The 26,054-nt window shown below is 44.2% G+C and overlaps 1 protein-coding gene and 1 long non-coding RNA gene across 3 annotated transcripts in view; both read left to right on the top strand.

Moving 5' to 3' along the window:
• TGFA (transforming growth factor alpha) overlaps window positions 1–26,054 on the top strand; it is a 103,843-nt gene that overhangs the window by 61,570 nt on the left and 16,219 nt on the right. The window contains exon 3 of one of the 2 annotated variants that reach the window (XM_005599910.3): window positions 21,379–21,496. In XM_005599910.3, the coding sequence (XP_005599967.1) occupies window positions 21,379–21,496 (118 nt within the window). Of the gene's footprint in view, window positions 1–21,375; window positions 21,497–26,054 lie in introns of both variants that reach the window. The other variant, XM_005599909.3, reaches the window with a different exon arrangement.
• LOC111768069 (uncharacterized) lies at window positions 5,630–7,944 on the top strand. The gene is made up of 2 exons (XR_002800076.2): window positions 5,630–5,768; window positions 7,036–7,944. It is a non-coding gene; the product is annotated as an uncharacterized lncRNA (long non-coding RNA).

The following is a 26,054-nucleotide window of genomic DNA, read 5'->3' on the forward strand; positions in this document are numbered from 1 at the left end:
ACGGAACCTCAATGGAACTAAATAGAAAGACCACAAAATAAGTATTTAGTGTATGATAAAGATAACATTTCAAATCAATAGGGAAATGATGAACTATTCAATAAATGGTGTTGGGAAAATTGGCTGGCTATTTGGAAAATAATAAAGAACACACTAAACACTAAGATAAATTATAGATGGTTTAGAATTAAATGTAAACAATAAAATAGAAGGAAATGTATGTAAATATTTATATAATCTTAAGGAAGAGAAGGCCTCTAATCATAATGCTGAGGTGACTTTTGCATAAACAAAATGAAGACACAAATAACAAATTATTTACTATATATATATATATAAAACATGATACAGAGATCATTATTTTAGAGTTCTTACAAATAAACAGGAAAGAACATATCAGTAGAAAAATGGGCAAAAGTTATAAATAGCTAATTAACCAAAGTTGAAATACAAATGCTAGTAATCATAGGAAAAAACATTTGACATAAGTAATCAAGAAAATGCAAATTAATGAGATTCCCATATACCTCCATGAATTGGCAAAGAGGAAAATGAAAGATAATATCCAGTGTTGGGAAGGATAAAAGAAACATTTATCTCCTCCTTAGGGGAGTGTAAATTGTTACAAATGTCCTGGAATGCAGTTTGACAATCTGTCTTAGAAGTCTCAGAAATGAGCATTCGTTTGTCACACTAATTCTGCTCCCAGGAAAATAATCATAAATGTTCATGAACAGACATCTATGTAGAAGGATGTTCAGTTCTATATTATTCACAAGAGTGAGATTGGGAAGCTGTCACAATGTCCAACAAGAGGAGACTGGTTAACGAAATCTGTCAGTGGAAAACTTCAACCGTTGAAGATTGCCTTGTACTGTAGTTCTTACTGAGTTGGGGAAATGTTCCTGATTGTATCACTTTATTTCCTGATGGGGAGTGAGTCGGGGCACAGAATAAAGACAAAGGTTACACTCCAAAGTGCTAACAGGTTATCTAGGAGTGATGGGCTTACAAGTGACTTAGGTTTATCTTTCTTTGTGGTTTTCTGTTCTCCCAAGTTTATGCCTGGAACATGTGTTGCTTTTGCAATTTCAAAGTTATTAAAACAAGAAAAAAAGAGAGAGAAGGTGCAGTTGTAAGAACCTGGGTGGGATTTACTCAGATGTCTTTGAGAGACTGCTTAGGAGCTTGTGACTGGGGTCTGGCAACACTGAGAGAACACCCTAGAGGGACCCAAACAAGGACCAAAGGAGGTGAAATGTCCTGCCCTTGTTTCCTGGGTCCTTCTTCCCATAAGGACTGGGGTGGAATAGATCTGAATGTTCATTGTTTCACCATGTTGGTCTAGAGAGGGCATTTTTGCTATGTTGTCTGGAGGAAAATATAGACTTTCTTCATTTTTAGGAAGTATCCCATAGATAGGTACATGCAGAAAAGATCCACTCCAATGGGAGTAGAAAGCAATGACTTCCTGACTTGGGAAGCTAGGAAAAATATATTCCATACACATGAATTAAGAGACTTACTATGTGAGCTTTTGCCTTTCACCTCCATCACCTTGACACCTGGGAGAGTAGAAGATCCTAAGAGTTCTCAGTTCCAGGAGGAGGCAATATGGTCATGAATTGTGACTTCCTCATGAAAGGACAGTGTTGAACCTGATGCAGCTAATTAGTAGGTATCTGGTTTTTCTTTCCATCCATCTGAGACATGATGGAGAATGGTCAACACAGACAGCCACCTAAGTGGAGTTGTTGCTTATATAAACATCATATATAACTATGACCATGGCCTATAAAGATTCCAGCAAGAGATGGACTGTAGCATGTAAAGACAGGAAAGTAAGTTTATGTTTGGCAAAAGAGCCACCCAGCTGATCAGTATGTCCTTAAAAGGAAATATGGGGGAAAGAAAGATAAAGATTCAAATAAAACTGTAAAGCTAGATACTATAGAGAGGGTGGCAGGTATAGTTTGAAAACTAAGAAGCACTCAGCCCTTTGAATTGATTCTCAGTTACAATATTGAATTTACTTTTAAATTTCATAAAACAATAAAGGAGGCTATAAAGTTATGTTTATCAATTTAGGAAGGGAGAGCTTGAGTTAAGAAAGAACAGTAATGATGCAGAACATAGCGTTACTATAAACAATGCTTAAAACCTCAGGTAGCTATAGATTTAGAGCTCACTTTAGGGGCAGTAAATGGACTAAAAATTTCAAATTTAATGCCCTGTGGCCTTATTAGGGAAATGTTTCTGAGAAGCTGAAATAAATGGATGAGTCCAGTGAATTGACTGGGTGATTCCAAGAGGCTGTGTGTTTCGAGACTTGGTGGGAAGGAACGTAATTGGAATAAGTCATTGGAAGAATATGCCTTGTTCTGGAGTACATCAGCTAGAGTTCTTTGGTTGCAGCAATCAATTCTGGCTAACTGGAACAAAAGCAACCTTGTTGGAAGGCTGTTGGAAGCCCACAAAACCAACGAGAAAGCTGGAGAATTGTACTTGGAAGTGAACAGTAACCGAGGTGGCTCCAGGGAGCCATGAATTGGAATCACAGAACCCATCTCAGAACAGGAACTGTGCTCAACATGCCGCAGTTGTAAGGCATGAACTCCACCTGTATTATCTCTTTGTCTTCTCAAGATTCAAATTCTAGGGGGAGAGGATATAAGGGAGGGTAGGGCATGTGATTGTGGCCATAAACCAGTGTAAACCCACAGTGGAAAAGGTAACTCCACAAAAGAAAATCTCGGTGCTGTTAGGAAGTGGAGAAATGTTTGCCTGGCAGCCCCAAGTTGTTGAGCACAAGCTCAACAGAGACATGGATGTTCGATTCAAGATATAACAGGAGGGAATATCAAAAGTGATATCATCATGGATCAAGTCTATGGATAGGTGGTTTATCCAAGTAATTAATACTGTTTGGGTCCTGATTACAAAGTAGTCATAAGGACAGAATGTGGTTTGACAGCAAACTCCAGATTGGTACGTTTTCTGGAAATCTCAGCATGGCACAAATTGGACACCTGAAAAATTCTTTACATACCTGTTGGTAGTGCGATTACTCAGAAGGGTGAGAAGACAACAGGGACACCTGCTTCTTTGAATGGAGTCTTGACCAGAAAGGATAACAGGTTGGTATCTGTATGTGTCATTTTAGTTTGTAACAGTGAAAGAAGGAAACATTAGGCATAGTTCAACTTCAGGAAAGCCAAGTCTACAAAAATTCAGAGAAAAACCGGATGTGATCCCCTGTGTAGGATTCGAAAAAGGAATATGGTGTGGGGAGGTTGGGAGGTTCATAATGGTTCCAAGCTTATAGTCAGAGAGTGCATGGGAAAGACAAGGAAAGCACATTTAAAGAAGCCCCAAGTTCATCTGCAGGGGGAGTTCTCTGGTGTACCGTTGAATAAGTTGTGCAGAAATCAAAGAAAGACATGTCCCAAGAGGTATGACAAAGAACAGTACGGAATGGCACTCTGTTGAGTGAACAACCAGGTTGATGCCTCCTGGGTGGCATGTGTTATGCTGGGTTCTGGCAGGTGTTTACGAGAATGTCAGGAAAACTGAAGGACAGAAGAAACTGAGGATTGCCCACGTGGCTACTGGCCACACACAAAAAGGGATTTTTAAAGTTATATTTGGGAACAGACAGGTAAGAAAGGAAGGAATAAGTCCATTCTTTGGTGCAGATAGAATAAGGTTAGTGCAGAACCAGGAAAAGACTACCACTGAGTATAATCTTGTTTTCATGTTTTCTGTCAAGGAGAAGGGTCTTCAAACTAGACAAGATAAAACAAACACAGTAAATAAGAAACAGAAGGGCAAATGAGGATCCTCGTAAAAGACCACTTAATGCCATAAATGAATTTATTTTCAAAGGTGCAGATGAATTATACCTTAGTATACTGAGGAAACTTGCCCTAAAAATTGTTCCATCCCTGTCGGTAATTTTTAAGAAATAGTAGTAAATGTGAAAACTGCTCAGAGGGTAGAAAAAGACTAACATGATTCTGACTTTAAATAAGTAAAAACACCTGAAGATTCTTTAGACTGTAGATGATAATACTTGGTGATACTCCAAGAAAACTCTAGACCAAATTATTTCAGGAGGTAGAAAATGAATACTTGGGTGCCTGAATGAATCCACCAAAAATGAGTCACAGCAGACTAACTTTATTTCTTTTTTAGTGTTATAGGACTGATGAGGGAAATACTGCCAGGGTAATGCTTTCGAGATAATACAATTTGATTTCAACAAGGCACATGACTAAATCAAAGTATTCAGTAGGACAGAGTGGAGAAATGTGGGTTGAAAGGGTAGCTGGTCAGTAAGATGGAATAATGACAGTAACCTCCTTAAATGAATAGATCCCCAGGCATACCCTACATGGGTTCATCTGTGAGCTTTTGGGAAGGACAGGAAGTTTTTAACGAGAGCATCCCCAGAAAATGTTTGCTGATGTGTTCATGTTGACCTGGGAGAGGACCTATAGGGTATGCCAACAGGATTTGTCTTCCTTTCCTGTTGAGAATTTTATGAGCAAATTGAAAAAAGACATATAAGGCAAATTTATCAAATTTAGAGGTGACACAAAGCCCAGAATGATAGCTTAAGTGTTGGATGATAGAATAAAAACTCAAAGGGGGGGAAAAAAGTATTGAGCTAGAACGATGGATCAAAGCCAAGCAACCAGATTAAATTGAACAGTGATACACTTAACAGTATTTAGGTTAAGAAGATTGAATTAATTAGGAAGGATATGAGGCCAAGTTTGACAGCAGTTTGTGTGGAGAAAAGCTAGAGGCTGTAGCTGACCACAAACTTATATAATGAAATAGCATGCCAGGACTGCTAGCAAAATTGACAGAGATTTAAGTTATGTTAGTGTAGAAATCAGGTCATGGGAGATGGACTTCCTCTTGTACTCTGTTCCCATAGCCCAGAGCTTTAAAGTATGGGCTCTGGGGTTACACTGCCTGTTTTTGGATTTCCCTTCTGTGTTTTCCTAGTTCTATGCTTTTGGGCAAGGCCCTAAACCTCTCTAAACTATATTCCTCAGCTGTGAAATGGGTAGAATAATAGAACTATGTCACAGGGCTTTTATAAGAATTAACTTAGGTAGGACATGTAAAACTCTTAGCACAGAACCCAACATCTAAAGCATTTCGTAAATGTTCTTGTTATAGTTGTTATTGTGGTTGTCGTTACTCTGTAGTGGACTATTTTAAGAAAGACGCTAAAAAAATGACAGAATCTGTTGTGAGGTAAAAAGTTTACAGACTTTCTCACTTAAAGAGTATTTATAGGAACTTGGAGTGTATATTAGTTATTTATTGCCGTGTGACAAATTACCCCAAAATTTAGCAGCTTAAATCAATAAATGTTTATTTCACATAGGTTCTGAGAGCCAGGATTCAGAAGCAGCTTAGCTGAGAGGTTCTGGTTCAGGGTATCCTGTAGAGGTTGCCGTCAAGATGTCAACTGGGGCTGCACTGGCATCTGAAGGCTTGACTGGCGGCCAGATAACTTTTGGCTGGAGGCCTCAGTTTCTTGCCACATGGGCCTCTCCATTGAGTGTCCTGTTGACCTGGCAACTAGCTTCCCCCAGGAAGAGAGAAGGAGAGCAGGACAGAAGTTATAGTCCTTCTATGACCTAGCCTCTGCTGTCACATACCAGGCATATTCTGTCGCTCACAAAACCAACCCTTTAGACAGTGTGGAAGGGGACTTCACAAGGCCATGGCTACCGGGATATCAGCAGGTGGGGAACACTGGGAGCCATCTTGGAGGCTGGCTGCTACAGAGAGTTTATCACCACGAAGACTCAGAGATTTGATAGCGGACTGCAGATATACAGAAAGACTGTTGACTAGAAGAGGGAAACTGACTCTGTGTGGCTTCTAAGGACAGAATTCAAACCAATAGGCAGAGAGGTCTCAGGGAGGCATGTGCCAGCTTGGTTTAAGGAAGAACCTCCTTGCGAGAGGTTGCCCCAAATAGAATGAGCTGCCTTAGAGGGTAACGAGCCCCTGAGTACTAGAAGGGTCATGCACAGTCAGGGTGCTCCCTCTCAGGGACACCATATGGAAAGGCTCTGGGCTGGCTAGAAAGCTAGACTTGAGCACCTCCAACTCTGTGATATTTGGTTTCTAGGTTAGGGAAAAATTTTGTGAAATGGGGCCCTTTAGGGTTTCATTTCTATTATTTTACTTTTGATGGAAAAGAAGTGTTTCATCAAAATATAAGATCTTTGTTTCTGAACCAGTATGGCTTAGAGAAACTATTAAGAGGTAAAATGACCCTGGTGTTTCTGAAATCCCCTAACATTTCTTCTTTTAAGAGCAAAGTTCTGACATGGTTGGTTTATGCTTAGCCTGTGGGGTTTAAACCAAGAATTCCCAACTGTTTATGAGGCAAAGCCTTTAGATCATGGAAGGAGCCGGAACACTGGCACTGAGTTTTCTCTTTGGGAATCCCAGCAGACCTTTGAGAGAGGGATGAGGATGCAGCTCTGGGGGATATTGGCCAAGTAAGGCTCAGACATCCACTGGGGGAAACCAGGCTATTCTTTGAGCAGGCAAATGTACTTGCTGACACTTTGCTGGGGATTCCCATAGGGAGAACTGAGAATGCACTTATATTGGAAATAGCCTTCTGGAGAAACTTTCTAAATGGTGGTGAGGCACTGTGACATTGGTCACCCTGCATGTGTATAATGTGGAAAATGTCTGTGGGAAAATGAAGGGAGGCTTGAGCATACCACTTTTACTCCTGCTTTCTCCCATCTGCCCTTGGATGCTCATTAAAATGAGTGATCAGTGGAATATGAAACTATTTCTAAACTTATATCGGTACAGTTACACACCACATAACGACGTTTTGGTCAATGGACCGTACATATGATGGTGATCCCATAAGATTAATAGCATATAGCCTAGGTGTGTAGTAGGCTGTACCATCTAAGTGTGTGTAGGTACACTCTATGATGTTCACACAGTAACAAAATCACCTAACGATGCATTTCTCAGATCGTTTCTCTGTCATTGAGCAATATGACTGTACAAGAAACTCGGAAGAATTTCTGCCAGTGAATATGAGGATGGGACCCATCCTGCCCCAGTGAAGCCACCATCTCTCCAGAAGATGAAGGGATTGTCATTAGTAGAATTACACCAACAGCCCAACCTTGGAAGGCCAGGATATGGGGGTGATGGTGGGCCATGAGGCAATGGGCTGAGGAGGTCCATCTGGATCCTATCAACACCTCAGGAAAGGACACCAGTCAGGGCCACAGTGAGTGATGAACTTGGCCAGCTCTTATCCTGGCTTGGCATGGGTGCCTGGCAAATGAGGGAAGAAAAAAAACAACCTTCTGGCCCAAAGATAAAACCCTCTGCTGTACTTGTTCTGTCTCCTGCTTCTACCAAACAAATTCCTCAGATATTTAAATCCAGTATATTTAAACTTTCCCTTTTCTATCTTTATCTGGGCCCAAAATATTGGACAGAGCCACACAGTCTCTGATGGAACCTACTTTAACTCCCCATCATACTCTACAAACTAGATCTTTGTCTGTAAAGATGATGATGCAAGAAATTACTGGCCACATGAAAAGATTCATTATACAAGAAGAATGTTCTTGAGGAATTTCAATGACTGTCTCTACTTCTAAGAAATGAGAGAGGATGGGTAATCTCTAATTTGTGTTTTCTAGACTGAAGCTGACATTGCATCTATGAAACCACAGCAGGGAACTATAAGTAAAACACAGCTGCAAGGAGACGAAAAAATATGGCAACCAATTGTGAATTCACAATGGACCAATGAGCAACAGACTGGATATTACAGTAAATCAAATCAGTGGAATTAACAACAACAAAAAAAGAATATCTGGGAAATATCTCCCAAAACTCAAAAGGATACAAAGATAAAATCAATGAGGGAAAAAAATGATGAGAATAAAGAAGTCTGGGAAACAGAACTAAATGATCCAATATTGAGATAACAATAATTCCAAAAGAAAAAAATAAAGCAAACTAAGGTCGGCATAATCATCAAAGAAATAATTAAAGAGAGCTTTCTTAAGCTGAAAAAGACTTGTCTTTAAGACTGAAGGCATTAGCTTTCCTTGTAACTTGACAAGTTTTCATGACAAACAAAAGTCTCATGAGCATCCAGGTGAAAATCAAAACAGATTACTAAAGGAATATGGTAAAGCCGCCTTCAGCCTTCTCATCCACTACAAGCCAGAAGTCAGTGACAGGAGAACTAGGGGTCTGCAGATTGTGACCCAAGTTGTCATTCATATGCAAAGCCGTGAACGTGGATGAGAGCACAGAAAGATATTCTCAGACACATAATACTTCATTATTTAGGCACACCCCACACGTGTCCTTCCTGGGAAAAATGTTCCAAGATCCTCTTCAGCTAGATAACAGCCGTATCAAGATAAAAAGTCCCCAAGTGGAGAAGAGGTGGTATAGGAAACCCAGTGATAATGTGTGTCCAAGTAACTGCTGTCAATTTAGTTATACTAATACAGGTGTCAAAATTAATTATTTTTATATGTAACTTCTATTTTAATGAGGATATGAAATCAGATTATAGTAACTGGTAACTTGAAACAAGAGGAAGGAGGAAGTAAGAGTGTGCTCAATTTCATATTTAATGGAACATCTGATTTCATTCTTAAAATGGATAATTAGAGAAAATAAGTTAAATTTTTTAAAAATTTAAAGATTACCATCAATAGATTAAAAAGAGAGTACATATATTCTAAATTAGTACAAAGGAAAAGAGATCAAAAAAGCACAGTCCCTTAGGCAAAGGACAAAAAAATGAAAACTACTAGAAATGATAAGCATTTGCAAAATGTTCTAGAGTAAAAGTTGTTTTATATGGAATGCAGTAGTAATACTAAAAGATGGATAAAAAGCCCCAATGATAATGAGATATTATCAAGATATTCTGGGTCGGGTGGTCATGTGTGTAGTTGTTTTTTCCACTGGTATTAAGATTTTACAGCTGGTGAGACTCAAGATATGGCCATTTCGAGAAATTGTAGGGTCCTCACCTTCTGCTTCAGGAAGACTAGAGTTATAGTAGTCACGATGCTATCCAGCCTTGGTGATTTCCCAGTAACTTCACATCAGCCGTGTCATTTCCGTCAAAACTGCTGGGCCCGGCTTGCTGTCGATTGTGGCAGCGCTTTGTATTTTGTTCTCAGACTTAGACTTGAAGCAGCCTTTGCTCCATAATATACGTTGCTCAGTTACAAATGCTGATCTCATAAGCAATTAGAGCAAGGACTGGTCACTCCTGGCCCCTAAAAGCCTATTAGCATCCCTGCAGAGGTTTGTGGAGTTGACTCGGCCCCTCTGGGCCGGAAAATGGACAGAGCATACCTTAAGCTGTGGAGCAAGGGTTTCAAAGTGGAGGCTTCCAATCAGGGCCAGATCAGCTTCAGATTCTAAGTGTAAGACATGTTGGTGTTTGGGGGAGGTTCCCAGAAGGGACGATGGGAGAATGGGAGAAAAGCAAATTATTTATTATGAGGATTTCTCCCTCATCAGAAGGTCTAATCAACCTCTAAAAGCTGTTCAGACTTCAGGCTTGCATTAGAATAACACTCCTGCTGTAGCAGATAAACCCCAAATGCTATTGATTTCTTGCTCATGTCAAAGTCTGTGCAGGTGATACTGGCCTTGCAGTCTTTTTTCCAAGTGGTTATTCAAGGATCCAGGCTCTTTCCGTCTTGTGGCTCCTCCCTCCTCCATGCCCTTGGAAGAGTTCTCTGCATTTAGCCAGCAGCTAGGGAAAGAAAAAGGGAGATGTCAGTGGGGAGGTTTTTATGGACCAAACCTGGGAGTGGTGCATATCCCTTCTGCTCACATCCATTGGCCATAACCTGGTCACAGGGTCACACTTACCTGCAAGGCAGGCTGGGAAGTGTAGTCTGTATGCCCAGGAGGGAAAGGAACGGGGGTTTAAAGGAACCTTCTTCTCATTCCCTGCCTACTTCGTAGAGTGGTTTCCCTGCTGTCCTCTTTAAATTAAAAAAGAAAATGACATGAGTGTAGTGATTGGAAATGGAGTGGATCACAGAGGCCTGTTCTTTCTGGGTTGTGTTGTTATTTATAGTGGGAGGGAGTGAGGTTTCTGTGCCTAGAGGCTACGCCTGAGGTCAGCTCTACTGAACATCTTCCATCTGAGCATCCCGTCATCTCTAAATATTTGTGTCTCGCTCCTCCTTATCCACTTTTAATGATAAAACACATGATAGTAGCATGATTTTTCTTATGCAGATTCAAATCTAGGTTCCTAAAGGCCAGTCTTCTATAAAACTATAGTTCTATCTGTGAATAAAACAATAAAAAATAAAAGTTGTTTAAACTATACTTATGTTTATAATAGTACTGGGTTTTAATTTTAGATCATGTGTCTTTTTAAACTCTAAAATGTTCATTTGATAAAATTTGGAAAATTATGAAAGAGAAAATGATCACCCATAACCCCACCATTCTCTTAACATCTCAACGTCTTTCCTCAGGAATATAATCTTGATTGAAGGGCTTTCATCTAAGGGCAACCAAAAATCATCAATATAAAACTCAGATGGGAAAAGAAGGGTTACGTTTTTAGGATGGGACAAAGTTCCAGCCGCCAATTCATATCAATGTTTTTAAGACTGTTGGGCTTTGCCTTAAATTTGCCTCTGGATACCTCTTTTTCCTCATTTAAAATGAGGAGTATCCTTCATCCACCCAAAATGCATCCGCAGACTATAAATGAAAAAGTTCTGAGGGTGTAGAATGTTCTAGAAAACAATCGTCCCAGTAGTGCTTACATGTACTGAGTGTGGAGTGTTTGAAGAATTATGGTTCAAAGACTCAACAAGAGGAAGCATTTTTTCCTAAGGGTAAATTGAGGGTTTCCTGCCACCCACTTTACCTAACAATTTTGATATTAATAAAGAGGAGAACAGAGACACATACAGACTGCAAAGCCAGGTAGCCCTGGGCTCCAACGGGGCTGTTCCTCCAACAAAGCCGAAACAGAATTCCCCATCCAGCAGGACTGGGCTCTCATTCCCAGAGCCGTTCCTGTTCTGGCGCAAAGCTGGCTGATGAAAGCCAAACATAGATATCCTTATTTACTTTGTAAATGGAAATTTGAAGTGAAGTATTTTCAAAATGCTGGTTGACACCCAAGAGGATCTAATTAAAATAAGGGGCTTTCTGGTTTAAAGATATGAAAGAAAGAAGTGAGCTGTCTCTTTGAAATCAAATTATTAAATAGTAAAAGAGAGAGGGGAGGTTTGGCTTTCAGTCTTCAAAGCAAAATCATGACCTACAATTTTCTTAATTGGGTTTTTCTTAAAATTACTAAGGCCGAGGTAGGGATAGAAGGATTGACCGGGGGCCTGGAGAAGGGATTTCTGAGAAGGCAGAGGATCTCAGTGGGGAGGGAATGACCTGTTTCTGGTGCGTTTCCTTTCTATTTCCATCTTATTTTAATCTAGAATGGATCTAGAATGCAGTTTGGGGGCTACTTGGGGCTTGTCGCACATGCTTCTCCCTTCCTCATGCCTTTTTGGGGAAGAGGTAGTGCTGCCTGGGAACTGGGTACAGGTAAGAGGCCACAGTGAAATCTGTGTGCGCAGGCTCTGGTTTTAGCCCACATGTCACATGATTTCACTGAGATTTTATTTTAGATCCTAAAGCCTCTTTGCTAATTAAAGCCATTTTGCCTGGGGAGTTTTAGCTTATTTAATTTTAAAATAGCCCTGAGAATTTCATGGTAATTCCTAATTTGTTTACTCTTCAAATGAAAAAGTTGTCTTAGCCGTGGAAAGTGCCCATAAGGATTTCTTAACCCTCAACTCATTCTCTCACACACACCCGCGCTCTCTCTCTCTCCCTCCCTCCGTCCCTCCCTCTGTCTCTGTCTCCCTCTCCCTCTCTTTCTCCCCCCCACACACACACCCTCACCCTCACAAGTAACAATGTGGTATATTAGAAAGAGCGAGAGTTTTAGAGGTAACCAACCATGAGTTCTGGCTTGGGCTCTGCCATTTACTAATTTAGCAACACTGAATAATCTTAACCTCCCTCCGCTTCACTTTCCTCATCTATGAGACTGGGATAGTAGTGGCTGCCTCACAGGATTTTTGTGAGGAGTAAATGGAATTCTCTGTATAAAATGCTGGGCATAGTGCATGCAGTTAGTAGACAATTTATTAATAGTAGGTACTATTAATAACAGCAGTCATCATCATCATCATCATAGACCACCCTCAGGAAATCCACAGTGGGATCAAAAACTCTAAGCCCAGGTGCTTTGGATGGGATATGAACCTAGCAAAGTATTTCTGTGTTCGTGTTAATTGATTCTCTTCTCCCTGCTGGAATAGAAAAGGGTACCAAAAGTGATGCAAATTCTGCCTTTGCCTTCGAAATAAGCACAAGCAGGATGAACCCCATTGGGGTCAAATACCACCAGTGACTTTCTCTTGAATGTGTATCTGTTTTCCTCTCTCTCTCCCTCCCTCCCTCCCTCCCTCCCTCTCTCTCTCTCTCTCTCACACACACACACATCCACACATCCACACCCACATGTGCTGTGTAATTAGTAACCCATATCTTTGTAGAAAAGTGAAAAATACATTGTCTGCTTCTTTAAGTTTTGTTCCATCACATCTGATGCCCCTTGGGTTTTTACCCAAAAAGAGTAATGACCAGAAGGAGTGAAATGAACTGAGATCTTCCCTTAGGTTCCCCCAGCATCTTGTTTAAAGCTTCAAAAGCAATTCGAGAGTCCATTTCAGCCCTGCTCTGAGCCAGAAGTTCCCGGTCTCTCGGATGTGAGCACCCTGTAGCCAGAGGTGGGGCCTCTGGGGGGACGTTCTTTGTGGGGCAGCTCAGTACCATCCTGTGAACCGGCCCCCACCCTACCTCCAGCTCCTCCTCAATTAACCATCGGCCGTGGATGTATAGAAATCTCTTTTGCATCTATTTATACTTTTCAGCCACTGCTCCTTGTGGAAATAATAAGTTCCATATGTATAGTTCCCCATTCCTCCCCCAAATAAAGTAATACTTCCTCTTGTTTTTCCTAAAAGTGCCCCCTTTCTGATACTAGAAACTGCTCAACAAGTGAAGTGTTCCCTTCCTCACTGCCACATGATTGACACATTTTGGTTATGTGCCCTCACAGCATATGCCCTTCTGGACTTGAATAGTGTCCTAATTTTCTACAGCTCTTTATTCTCTTAAAATCAGAGAGAACTGAGATAAAATTCCAATTCTAGTACTTTCTGGCTACATGTCCATTGGCAAGGCTATCGAAGCTTTAGTTTCATTTTCTTATTTGAAAAATAGAGATTAGTAATGCTTACCCCACAGAGTGGTTTGAGGTTTATTAAGATTGTACAGCATCCGTGCCCTTAAGTGGGGATAGGGGATAGGTGGGGTCTAAAGCGAGTTTAAGATCTGGGAAAGGTGGAGGTCGAAAAGGGTCACAATTAGCCCGTGTTGGAAAAGACTGCTGAAGACTTAGTAAATCTGTGTTCAGGGATCGTGTTAAGGAAAAATATGTATCTTTTAAGTATAAGAGTTACTCTTAGGAAATTGAGAATCTTGGGGTGGCGGATGGTGGTGATAAAAATTGCTCTACCCTCCCGCTCACCTCAAGTAGAACGGCAGGAGGAATCAAAGCACCCAAAGCACCGCTTAAACTCACTTTCTTCTTTTATTGCTTAACTAAAATGAACGCCCTCCTCTCTTAAGTGACGGTACTGTGAAGCTAAATTCAGCTTTCAAATTGTTTTATATCTGTTATTTTTTAAGTATTCAGTGTTCTTGGGTTTAATAGTGAATGAGATGCATGATTATACTTACCACACATAACGACCCCAAAACTGCAAAATCAAGTTCCCCTCGTTGGTCAGTAGCCCTTGAGAATAAGATGAATTTCCTACTCCTGATATAAATGTAACTGGGATCACTTTTCTATACTCTACTGACTTCCACTGCTTGTTTGAAAACTTCCCCCTTCCACCCACTCACACAGCCTCAGGAAATGCCCTCGGCGAGTATCTTCCTTGATGGGGCATTCCTCTGTGTGGTAAATGTCAGTAGCATTGCCACACATGATACTGACAATGCTCTTCCTCTCTGGGATCATTTAGAAAACTTCTAGGAACTCTTATTCTCGCTCACCAAATGCCCAGGGGACCAGGGCCCCTGCTCAGCAGTCTCTCTCTGGAGAGGTACCCGTGTACTGTGTTATCATTTTCTCTAAGCCCTGCCTCAGCATTTCCACCTCCCCTGGGTGTGAGCCTCTGGACCAGCCTTTCCTTCACATGCTGGCTAATTTTTCAGATTCATGCATTGCCCCATGTGAGCGTGGAGTTCCATCCCTGTAAAATGGGCCCACTGGTGGCCTGAAGTGAGCCTCGACCATCCCAGAACTGAGCCCAGAAGTGCTGTGACTCTAGCCTGGCCCCACCTGAGAGTGTCAGAGTGCAGACCTCAGATGTATACTCTCCCCTGGCTTCACCGGGGGCTGCTTGCTGACTCCCATCTTCCTTAAATTAATCTCCTGCCTTTTCTCCTAGACATTCCGGAAGCATTAGTTGGCTTTGCCATTGTAGTGTCTGGAGAGAAAATATTTAGTCCCAGGTCAAAAGCTTTGGCTGAAAGTTCCTACTAAAAAGCTAGGCCTCGTTATTAAATGGTCAGAAAGTTAGCCATGGTATTTGTGGAAGTAATGAAATGGCTATAAATGATGTAAGCTTTGCAACAGGCAAACGTGTTTGCAACGTCTGACATCTGGAGAAGAAAGTGAGGAGTCACGGCCTCAGCCAGCTCCCACCGACCAGCCCAGCGGAAAATCCAATTAGGGCTGCTTTTAAAGGCGGGAGTTTGTACTTGGTGGTGTGGACGCCGCTCCCTGGGGAGCAGGGCTGTCGGAAGGAGCTGTCCAGGTGACTGCCTCCCGGGCCCTTCTGAACTGGAGGGACCCCTCCTGTGAATTGAATCTGTGGTTTCCGTGCCCCTTGATTGCTATTCCAGACCCTCTTCCTGTGAGTGGAGCTGGGCTCCAGGCCCTATTAGTGGGTCTGTGGTCTCTGGGCAAAGCTTTCACAGCTTCCCCGGAGAACAGCGGTGTCTGCAAGATGTGCGTTTGGTTAACATGTTGAAGAGGCCTCTCATAAATTTCACAGCAGCGGGAACTGAGCGGCTTTGAAACTCCAGCTGCGCATGGGCTCGAGATGAAGTCTGTTCTGAAAACTGGGACAGTTGATTTTCCAATCAGCCTGGGTGCCTGCAGGAGGAGTGCAGGGTCCACAGCCCTGGGGAGCCAGGCAGCCCTCTCCTCTCCCCCCATGGACCTCCCGAGGGCCTGCTTTGGAGTGTCCTTGTCAGCCTTCACTGTCTTCCTTTTCTAAGTGGGTTTCTTTTTCCATTTTAATTCTCTAGGCCTTTCCTTCCTTCATTTGATAGTTCTTGAGTTTTCAGAAAGAAGAGAAAGAATAAAGAGGGGGAGAAGGAGAGACAGTGGAGAATAGTAGAAAAAGAATAGGGAGAAAGAGAGAGAGAAAAGTGGGGAGGGAAAGAGAGACTGAGATAGAGGCTGGAAAACTCATTCTCTGGGAAGATGCTGGGAATTTGGGGGTTCCTTGTAAAGCTCATTTTTGTAGAATAACTAGAAGCAGTTTTACCCCCCAACGAGAAGCTGGTGCTGTCAGCTACTGGGCAAACCCTCCACCTGTGGCGACCACCTGCCCTGCTGGATTCATGAGATGACGTAAGGATAGCACTTGGCACATGGCATGCACTCCGAAAGGAGTAACCCCTCTTCTCCCCTCCCCAACCTGCCCCAGAGTCTCTTTCCTCTTGACCCTTGGTTAAGCTTCTGGGATCAATAGGAACATGAGTAGGAATGGTCCTGTCTGTCTGGACTGACCATACTGTGGTATTGGGGATTTTCTTTGCTGATTCCAGTGGTTTCTGAGGCAAACACCTTAAGAAACCCCAAAACAAGAACAGTTACTGCCCCTCTCATTGTGGCATGCTTTGGACTTTGCACAGGGCTTTTAGGTGCTTTAGCCCACAAGGCTGCACGGGTCCTCTAGGGGCAAACGACCCAATGCCTCCCTTCATTCTATGCCTGGCTCACCCTGAGGTTGCACAGGCAGAGCAGAGGGCCAGAATGTGCCTCACCCTTGCGACTGTTGTTGGTCCCCTTCTCCCTGTCCATTTCTCAAGTGCAAACCACATTCCCCATCACTTACCTTACACACATTGACCTTCTTAGGGTTAGGGGCCAGGACTGTACCCTGTGCAGAGTCTTGAACTAAATGATGGCTTTTAAGATGGGTTATTATGTCAGGGGGGAAAACACATGAACAGAATAGAAACAATCAGCTTACATAAGCCTGTGTGTGTGATGTGCAGTGTGTAGTTAAGTAGTTCTAAGTGGTGGATTAAAGATGGGTTTTATTCTCTAAGATGTTTTTTTGTACATTGGCATTTTCAAAAGGTTTCTATAGTGCTGTATCATCTTTTGTCATTAGGAAAAAGGTTTTTAAAAATAAACTGTCCTCTGGCGATCATGATCATTGACTCACACTGAGCTCCCTTGGTCCCCTGAGTGCCTTGGGTTGAGTCACACAGGTGGGATTGTGGAGGGCCAGGAGCCCGAGTGCTCAGCGTCAGGCTCCCGGTTCTCACCCTGGTCTCTGACTCTGACTGCAGAGAGCAAAGCCAGCGCTCATTACTGCTGTCATGTGACCATAGCATTGAGTTTCCTCATTGCCTGGGCTCTTTGGTTTTTACTGAGCCATGGGAAGTGAAGGACAGAGACATTTAACATGGGTGGTGCTTCCGCATTGTCTTTGGGAGGTCAGAGGGTGCTGTCCACCATAACACATGAAGTGCCCATCGAAAGCACCGCAGGAGGAGAGAAGTTGCTCCCTGACCACAGACTCGGGCAAAGCTGAACCTGTCCTGCGTGTGCAGAAAGGGTGCGTTTCTATCCAATGAACTGTGTGCATCTTTGCTTGGACAGCTAGGAGGCACAGAGCTAGCTTTGCCACTAAGCTTCACAGGTGCATGTGACTCTGATGCGTGTCTGCCTATGTTAACCGCATACCTGACTTCTTTGCTTCTTTTGACCTCTACCCTTACTTGTCTTTGTCCTTATCTCCTTCCCTTTCTCACTGCCTGTCTCTGTCTCTCTCTTTCTCCCTCTCTCTCCCCTCCTTCCCCTTCTCTGCCTGCCTCTCTCCATCTCTCTATCTCTGTCTCTCCCTCTGTGTGTCTCTCTGTCTCCCTCCCTCCTTCTTTCCCTTCCTGTCTATGTGTGTGTGTCTCCTCTGTCTCCCTCCCCCTTCCTCTCTTTCTCTCTCACACACACACACATGCACCCCTTTCTCATTTGCATCCCCCTTTTATGGTACTTATTTTTATAAAGCCTCCTCACGTCATTTATCAGAAGTGGCAAAATATCCATAAATACAGGTCACATGAGACCATGGCTTCGAGTCTGTGCCTCACCCCTCATTTTGGAGAATAGTGTTCCCAAAAGACAGATCCAGAGTCTTTCTTTGAGTCTTTTTCTATTGACCGGACACTTCGCCTCAGAGAACCTCAGCAGATTTCAGGCCTCGGTGTCACAGGAGCTGGAAGAGCTAGAAGGATCGGCTCCAAAAGGATCCCTTCAGGGCCCCGTCATTCCACGTTTCTGAGAGGCCTTTTGTCTCTCACCTTTGTTTCCTGTCCTCAGACCTCAGTGTGCATCAGAATCACCTGCAGGCAAACGGTGCTGTACGTCAATTCTACCCCACTAAACCTGACTTTTAAAAAATCACCTGGAGAGCTTGTCACACAGATTCCTGGGCCCCACCCCAAAGATCCTAATTCACTGGGTCTGTGGTGGGGCCCATGACCTCGGCTTTCCAGCAAGCTCCCAGGGCTGTGAAGCTGCTGGTCCATAGACCATACTTTGAGGAGCCTGGCTCCGTGCCCTGATGAGGGACTCCCTCCAGCCCCTAGTGGTTGTCTAAATGGCCTTTTGTGGAGCTTATCAAAAGCCTTTTTCAATGTCTAAATCAAATTAGATCCACTAGTCTCCGCCCCTTCATCTCTCCATATTCACTCCTTGACTACTTTAGTGAGCACGGAGAAGCCGGTTATGTGAACCGCGGCAGACCCTTGCAGTCTCAACTTAACTCCCCAGTGTCCACTGTCGGTGAGTGACCAAGCCATTCACCAACCAGTCACGTCTGGGACTCGCAGGTAACTGCAATCAGCCAAGACACTTGGACGCCACGTCCTGGAGGCTGCTGCTGGACAGGGACGTGCTGCAGCCAGGAGCAAGGCTGCCTGGCAGCCCTGAGTCAACATCTGCTGCTGGCTTTGGGTGTCTCTGCTCATCCTCACCTGTGAAAATAACTATAATTAGGGGCTGAAGGGGACACCTGGACTTTCAGTCCACACACTACCCTGAATTTATGGAGGGAAGGGGAGATTATGTACCATAGTGGTGGTATCACATGTGAGGATTTGTTAGCGTCTTGGGATGGTCAGGGATGGTGATAGAAGAGCTAACAGCTGAGCGGTTTGTTCCAGACAATTTGTTGAGTACAGTACTTAACAAGCTTTGCCTCAGAGCCAGCCGTGGAGCAAGTGGACTCGCCATCTTATGCAGAAGGAGGAAGGCTAGGACATCTCAAGGCTTCATCCAGGTGGCAGAGGCAGGATTCAAACCCGAGTCTCTGCATCCAGAGCCTGTGCTCGTAACCATCAACCGCTCTCTCGCCTTCCACAGCAAGGATTCTGTTGTATTTTTAGCCTCTGCTTTTTCCACTGGAATTATGAGATTTCCAAAATTAGGATACTTTTAGAAGCAATTCATGAATAGAGAGCAGGCAGGGTGAGTTTAATATTTAGTGGTGGTCTAAAACTCCATAATATGAAATAGTCTGCCTTTTCTCAAAGAGCAAGAGCTCCAAGAACATATTTTTTCCCAAAAAAATAAGTGGGAAAAACCCACTCCCCAAACACCCAAAACACAACATAAGAGGACCTTTTGAAAGCAGCGATGGAAACTGTATACATCATGCCATCTTGGGAAAGGCTCAAGTGTCATTTGGACGAAACAACATGATTGGAATCTAATAAAATAAATCCAGCTGGTGCCTTTTGTGCTGGTCAGGTGGTGTGTTCCTCCTGCAGTGCTCCTGCCTGCCTATTTTTATTCCTGTGTGAGAGCCAAGGAAGGAAAACCCTGAGGTGCTTGGTGACACCTGAGCTCTTGAGAGTTAGAGTGTGAGGAGGACGCATCCCTGCCCCGGACTCTGCTGCCTTCCCCTCCCTGTCATGGCTTTCCCAGTATGGCCTGTGCTGCTCCCAGATGGACTTCTGTGCCCTAAGTCATCTTCCTGGCATGATCACGCCTCAGCCCACCACCCCAGAGAAACCCTGCTACCATTTTCATGTATATCCTTCCCAGACTTCTTCACTTCTACATTTCTGTTTAAGCAATACAGGAGAGGAAAAAAATTCCTCTACCCTCTAGGCCCTTCTGGCTGGGGTATGAATTAAATTGACATAAGACAGAATAACAGGAGAAAATCAAACAAAGCTTTATGACATGATTACACGGGAGAAACCCAGGAAAACTGGGCAACTAACTCTCTAAAATGGCTGAGGTCACCTTAAATATCATCTTCAGTGAAAGACAAAGGAGGATGTTGGGGTGGGGGGAGTCAGTTACGGTAGATTACTGAAAAAGCACAGTAAACCAGGTAAGGTTATTGTGCAGATTTAAGTCCTTGCCTTCTGCATTGATAAGAGTTTCTAGAGATAAGGTCATCCCCCTCTTCCTGGTACAGAGAGGGAGATATCTTTACAAATGGAGATTTCCCTTACAAATGTAAATGCCTCTTACAAAGGGTAACTTCTACTTGATTTTCAGAGCTTCTTCCATGTCTGCAGTTCTTTAAAAGTAACCAGCCTAAAATAATCCTCGTGCCAAAAAGACACATTTTGAGGTGGCCAATTCTGATCCCCCACAGTAGAATCGTGCTTTACAGACCATATTGGAAACGCACCTGTTTCACTTACAGCAATAACATGGCATTGAACATCTTCTTGCAGCATTAGCTGTCCTTCCTCAGCATCAGTTTAATGGTTATACACTCATGTGTCACTTAATGACGGGGATACATTCTGACAAACATGTCATTAGGCGATTTTGTCACTGTGTGAACATCACAGAGTATATTGAAGGGGAACAAAATTTGCCACCCAAAAATCTCTCTTTAACATGAGGATTATTTTAGACTGATTATTTTTAAGAAGCAAAAGACTCAGAAAGCTTTCCCTGTTACCTCCCCCTTAACCGCCTAAAATAATTCAGATAGAAAAACCTGTCAGAGGAAGCGAGCTTTCACCTTAGCGTAACACAAAGTAGGTAGTAGACAGGGAGGAACTTAGAAAAGCCTGTTTGTTGAGCTCCCCTCTGTGTTCTTCTGTTTCTGTGTGGCCAAACACTTATTTTCCAACCATTTTCTCCTTTTCACCTACCTGTGAATTGCCTTCTTCCCTTCGAAGTCCCTGACTCTCCCTACCCCTAACATCTTCTTTCGTCTTTAGCTGAGGATGGTATTGAAGGTGAGGGCTTCAGCCGTTTTGGCAAGTTATTCAGTTTTCTGGACTTCTCCCATGTATACACGTTATTAAACTTTTGTTTGTTTTTCTCCTGTTAATCTGTCTCGGGTCAATTTGTTTCTTAGACCAGCCAAAAGAACCTGGGAAATGGAGGAAAATTCACAAACCCAGATGGTATATAGTCTACTACACACCTAGGCTATGTGGTACTAATCTTATGGGATCACTATCATATATGCAGTCTGCTCTTGCCTGAAATGTTACGTGGCACATGCCTGTATAGTACTCTTTTGTACCTTTCTTCTGGCTTCTTATCTTTAAAACAGATTTTTATGAAGGCTGTCTTAAAAATGCAATCACTGTCACTTTGCAAAAGTAAAATTAGGTCACTCGGGTAATAGGCTTTAAATAGTAAAACTGCTCTGGTATCTCTGAATTACAGTGAATCTTTTGGAGAGGTTGTTTTGTTTCCTACAAAGGTAAGAAAAGAAATAAAGCCCTGTTGGGAACCACACAATGCAGGAGTCTCTGGTTCTGGATTTAGAAAGCGAGTGAAAGCTGAGGAGGGGATGCCGGTGGGAAATCCCAGCCATCAGGGCTCAAACCTCCTTGACTGGTGGGGTAGGGGCCAGGGAGCATGTCGCGTGATTCCAAATTTGGATCTGAGCCAAATGTCTTTTCTCTCCCAAGCAGACCCACCTGTGGCCGCAGCTGTGGTGTCCCATTTTAATGACTGCCCGGATTCCCACAGTCAGTTCTGCTTCCATGGAACCTGCAGGTTTTTGGTGCAGGAGGACAAGCCAGCATGTGTGTAAGTGTCCCCTGGTGTCCCGGAATTCTGGGGCTGGGGGGTGGCCTAGCAACCAATTAAAAGAACATTTATCTCCACAAGGCGAGCCAGAGGCCCCTGAGACCCCACCCCTGGAGCTAGACTTGTTGGAGGATCAGAACAGCAGGCTGAGGAACACCTCCAAACCCAGCTGGTTAAAAATCCAAGCTCCTGAGCCCCATCCCAGAGCCGAGAAGGCAGAACCCCTGGGGATTGGAGCCTGGGGATCTGCATTTTTAACAAGTACCTCATGTGACTCCTGGGTTCAGCAAAGTCTGAAAATTTCTGGATTCAAGTTTAATTTATTACTTAGAATTTCTGGAGGGCAAGGAACTGGGTTGGATCCCTTTGAGTATGAGGTCTCTGCCCTCCAGCATCTTGACAGTACAGTTAATAAAATAAGTGGGAAGTGCACGCAAAGGGTTAGTGTGCATAAGTGGTAACAGAATAAAGAGCAACTTGGAAATGAAGATGCATGCTGGGACATGGTGGTTTCCACACCAGGCTGAGCATGAGCCCCTGGGGCTGCTTCTTAAAGTATAGCTGAGCCCCAACCCACCCCACTGAATCAGCATCTCCAGGAATGGGACACGGGAGTCACATTAGTTAACAGCCACCGGTGGTTGCCATGGTCAGCCAGACAGGGAAGAAAGGTACTGGAGGAAAGCTTCCTGGAGCAGGTGTTAGGGTTTAGTGGGGAGAGCAGAATGGTTACTCCAGGCCTGGGGTGTCAGGGGACCTGCTGTCACAAGTCAGTATGGCTACAGCAGGAAGGAGACAAGAATGGAGACAAATTGGAGACGAGAGCCTGTGGGAAGTGAGCCTTTATTCTCCAGGCAGTAGGAGCCATGTCAGTTTTGGAAAGGGATGTTTTAAGAAAATTAATCTGTCCCTAGTAGAATACTATTAGGTGGCTCTCTATATACAACCTTGGCACTATTGACGTGGAGGGCTGGATAATCCTTTGTTGTGGGGCCGTCCTGTGCATTGAAGGATGTTAGCAGCATCCTTGGCCTCTACCTACTAGGTGCCAGTCGTACCACCACCCCAAAGAGTTGTGACAATGAAAAATGTCTCTAGACATTGCCAAGTGTCCCCCGTGGGGGGGGCAAAATCACCCTCTGCCCCCATTAAGAACCGTGCATCTATATGAAGTTGCCATTTTTATAGTTCAAAAATGGTTGAAAGCAATTTCATATGGTCCAACCTAATAGCACCAGTCAATAATACTAAATGTTCATAAAGGCTAGCATTTTTTGAGCTTTTGTTTCATGCCAGGCACTGTTCCAAGCACGCCCCATGTGACTCATGTCACCCTCATAATGACCCTGTGAGATAGGTATGGAGAGGCTGTGCCCAGGTCACGTGGCAGAGCTTACATTCAAACCCAGGTGTCTGGCTCCTGAAGCTGAGTTCTTAACCATGATGCTTAAGGGTGTCATATGCATCAGCCCGAGAGAGATCGGGGACCAGGAGAGCCTGTCACAGTAAGCAGTGCTGGGTGGGGCTTTCTTCTTCATGAGGTGCAGCTGCGTGAGACTGGGCAGGGCCCTCAGGGTGCCCTGAGCCTCACCTGGAGAGGCACACACATCTGCAGAGCGAACAGCCCTCCCCATCCCTAAATACGAAGCACAGTGATGATGATAGTCACAGTCATTATTCATGATTATCATTCTTACTAAAACACACCAAGGGCTCCCCGGGGGGCTGATGGGCTTGTTTCTGTTAGTAACCAGGTCATTGCGGAAAAACACCAGCCCTGAAGGAAGTGCTGCCTCTCCCTTCCTGGTATCTGGACACTCCCAGGGCAGCAGGCAGAAGGCATTCTCCCCTCCAGCAGTGCCCAGTGCTGGGGCCTCAGGTGGCGCCCCCTGTGCGCGTTGGGAGATCTCTTTGGAGAGAGAGGGCAAGTCTTTGCCGAGTTCTGATCAAAAGTGTGTCAGAAGCTCAGTTTTTCCTCCTCAGGTGCCTTCCCCACCAGATCGGGTGCTGGTGTAAACTTTGTGAGAGCTGGCAGCCTCGAGCCTGGGTCAGCAGATGACCCAAAGCAATCACCTTATCTGTGGCCGGACCCCCGTCAGCTGGGGGAAGCCTTCTGAAGGTGAGGGGTGGGCGGCTGCTCGCCTGTTCTCCCCAGTGTGGGTCCCAAGCCCTGCTCCTGGCTCAGGGAGATAATTATCCATCACATTTACACACCATTTTGTTTTGGTAATCAGGATGACTGGCTGTCTCATCCCCTATTTACATAAATATTACTATTAATAATAACAGTAAGCTCTCTATAAAAGTTGTGGCTATGTGCCAGGCACAGCTCCCAGCGCTCCACATACAGCGGCCCATGGAGTCCTCACAGCTCCCCTCTTGCTCTTATTGTATAAATGAGGAAACTGAGGCTCAGAGAAGTTAAGCAACTTGCCCAGAGTCCCAGAGCTAGTAAATGCAGAGCTGGGCTTCAATCCAATCAATTCCAACCCCAAAACCCATGCTCTCAGCTACTGCCCCGGAGGGCACTCCGCCTCAGCCTGGAAAAGCTCACTTCAAATCACTACGCTCTTTTGTTTCCAGGAAAAGTGTTGGCATCTTCTCCCTGCAGGTAAATCTTCCTCCAGAGAAAGGTCAGGGTCGTTCCCAAGCTCAGTGCCCTGACCACAGACTCTGAAACACTTCTTCCTGTGAGCTGAGTACAGGGCCTGCAGAAACAGCCAAGACACCCTGACAGTTTGGAAATCTGACCATCTGTGGGGATGCAAGGCCCTGCAGGAAATTACCACCTCTTTACCTCAGTTTCCCCACTGGATCTTAGCAGCCCAGGGGCAGTTTTCAGCCCACAGAAGTGTTTTATTTCATGGTAGATGATGATCCACGTTGTTCTTTGGTGGTTTTAACTATCTGTCAGCATTTTGGAAGTCCGGTTTCTCATCTCTAGGCAGACGCCCAACTACTCTTGAACAGGGCTTGCCCCCCGCAGTTCTCCGGTTTCCACCTATCCCCACTGCTCCCGAACACTGAAGCGAATGCTGGTCCCCATCATCCTGCTGCCTCCTTGGTTCTGCACACACTTGCCCACTTTGCTCACGTCTGCCACTGCATGAGCCTTTAAGCTTAGTGAGGACAGGGCTATGCCTTATACCTTTTGTATTTACAGCACCTAGAAGAATGTCTTGATTAATTCCCTCTACACCAGAAACTATGAGTCCCTGCAGAGAAAGCAGAACATTCTGTCCCCATTCTTAAGAACCGCCCAGCTTTGGGGAGCTGACACACACATTCTGGCCAATAAAACTGTCACACCTTAAAGTAAGACCATGTCTGTCATGGCCTTGTAAAGAAAACCCACAGTGACCCGAGATTACAGTCTCAAAAGGGGGAGCTATTTCTAAAGTACTATCATTCTTATGGTTTGCTTTCCATAAGAAGAATAGTCTAGGTTTCCAGAGAACATAAAATGACATCTCACTAAAATATGAAGTCAAGAAAAAAGTTAAATAACTAGTCAGAGATAGCCAAAGATAGCAGAAACTATCCTTAAACGTGTGCCTCAGATGAACCCTAGATTGATTTTTTTTTAAAGATTTATTTTTCCTTTTTCTCTCCAAAGCCCCCCGGTACATAGTTGTGTATTTTTAGTTGTGGGTCCTTCTAGTTGTGGCATGTGGGATGCCGCCTCAGCATGGCTTGATAGGTGCCATGTCCGCACCCGGAATCCGAACCAGCGAAACCCTGGGCCGCCAAAGCAGAGCGCACGAACTTAACCACTCAGCCATGGGGCCGGCCCCCTAGATTGATTTTTATGTCTCCCTTAAATAAATCCCCGGTACCCAACTGCATCAGAAAACAAATGGGAAAAGAATTTCCCGACAGTAAAACATAGAAATGCAAGGTTAGGACTCACGCCATTTTTGCCCTGAGGCAGATTCCACAAACTGTTGGTCTGCTGCCTGCAGAAGCCTTCAAACAAAGGAAAACAGTTGAAGAAAGCCACCCAGGTGACAAGTTTTAAAGGCTCCAGTGCTGGCAGCCATTGGCAACTGGTTTGAAGTTTCTCACCTGTGCAAAATGCTCCTTCGTGACTGAACTCTCTGACTTCACTTTCCCACAGCAAAGTGTGAAAATAAATGGCTGTCAGCCAAGGAACACATGCCACATGGCCCTGGCCACAGTGCACTCCAGTGAGATCTGAGCAGAGTCAAACACCCAGGAAGATGTGACCACCGTTAGTGCATGAGCAGGCTGCCCATGTAACCAAGAGCACACCTCCCAAGAGATCAGGGTTGGGAGTGGTTTTCTTATTGGTGCTGGAGCCACTTTATGTAGATCTTCTATCATCGCAACAGCCAGAAGGTGGCGGGGTGCAGGGCTTAAGAAGTCATGACGTCACTCCATCCACATGTCCAGAGGATGTGCATGTCCTCATTCTCTACCCCCACCAGAAGCTGATACTGAGGGTCACACACCAGCAGGATAACGCAGAGTCAAAGGCGTGGATTTGGAGGTCAGACCTGAGTCGCTCATACAAGTAGCTTAGCCCCATTGAGCCTCA

This window comes from Equus caballus, chromosome 15 (assembly GCF_041296265.1).
Source record: "Equus caballus isolate H_3958 breed thoroughbred chromosome 15, TB-T2T, whole genome shotgun sequence".
Lineage (NCBI taxonomy): Eukaryota > Metazoa > Chordata > Mammalia > Perissodactyla > Equidae > Equus > Equus caballus.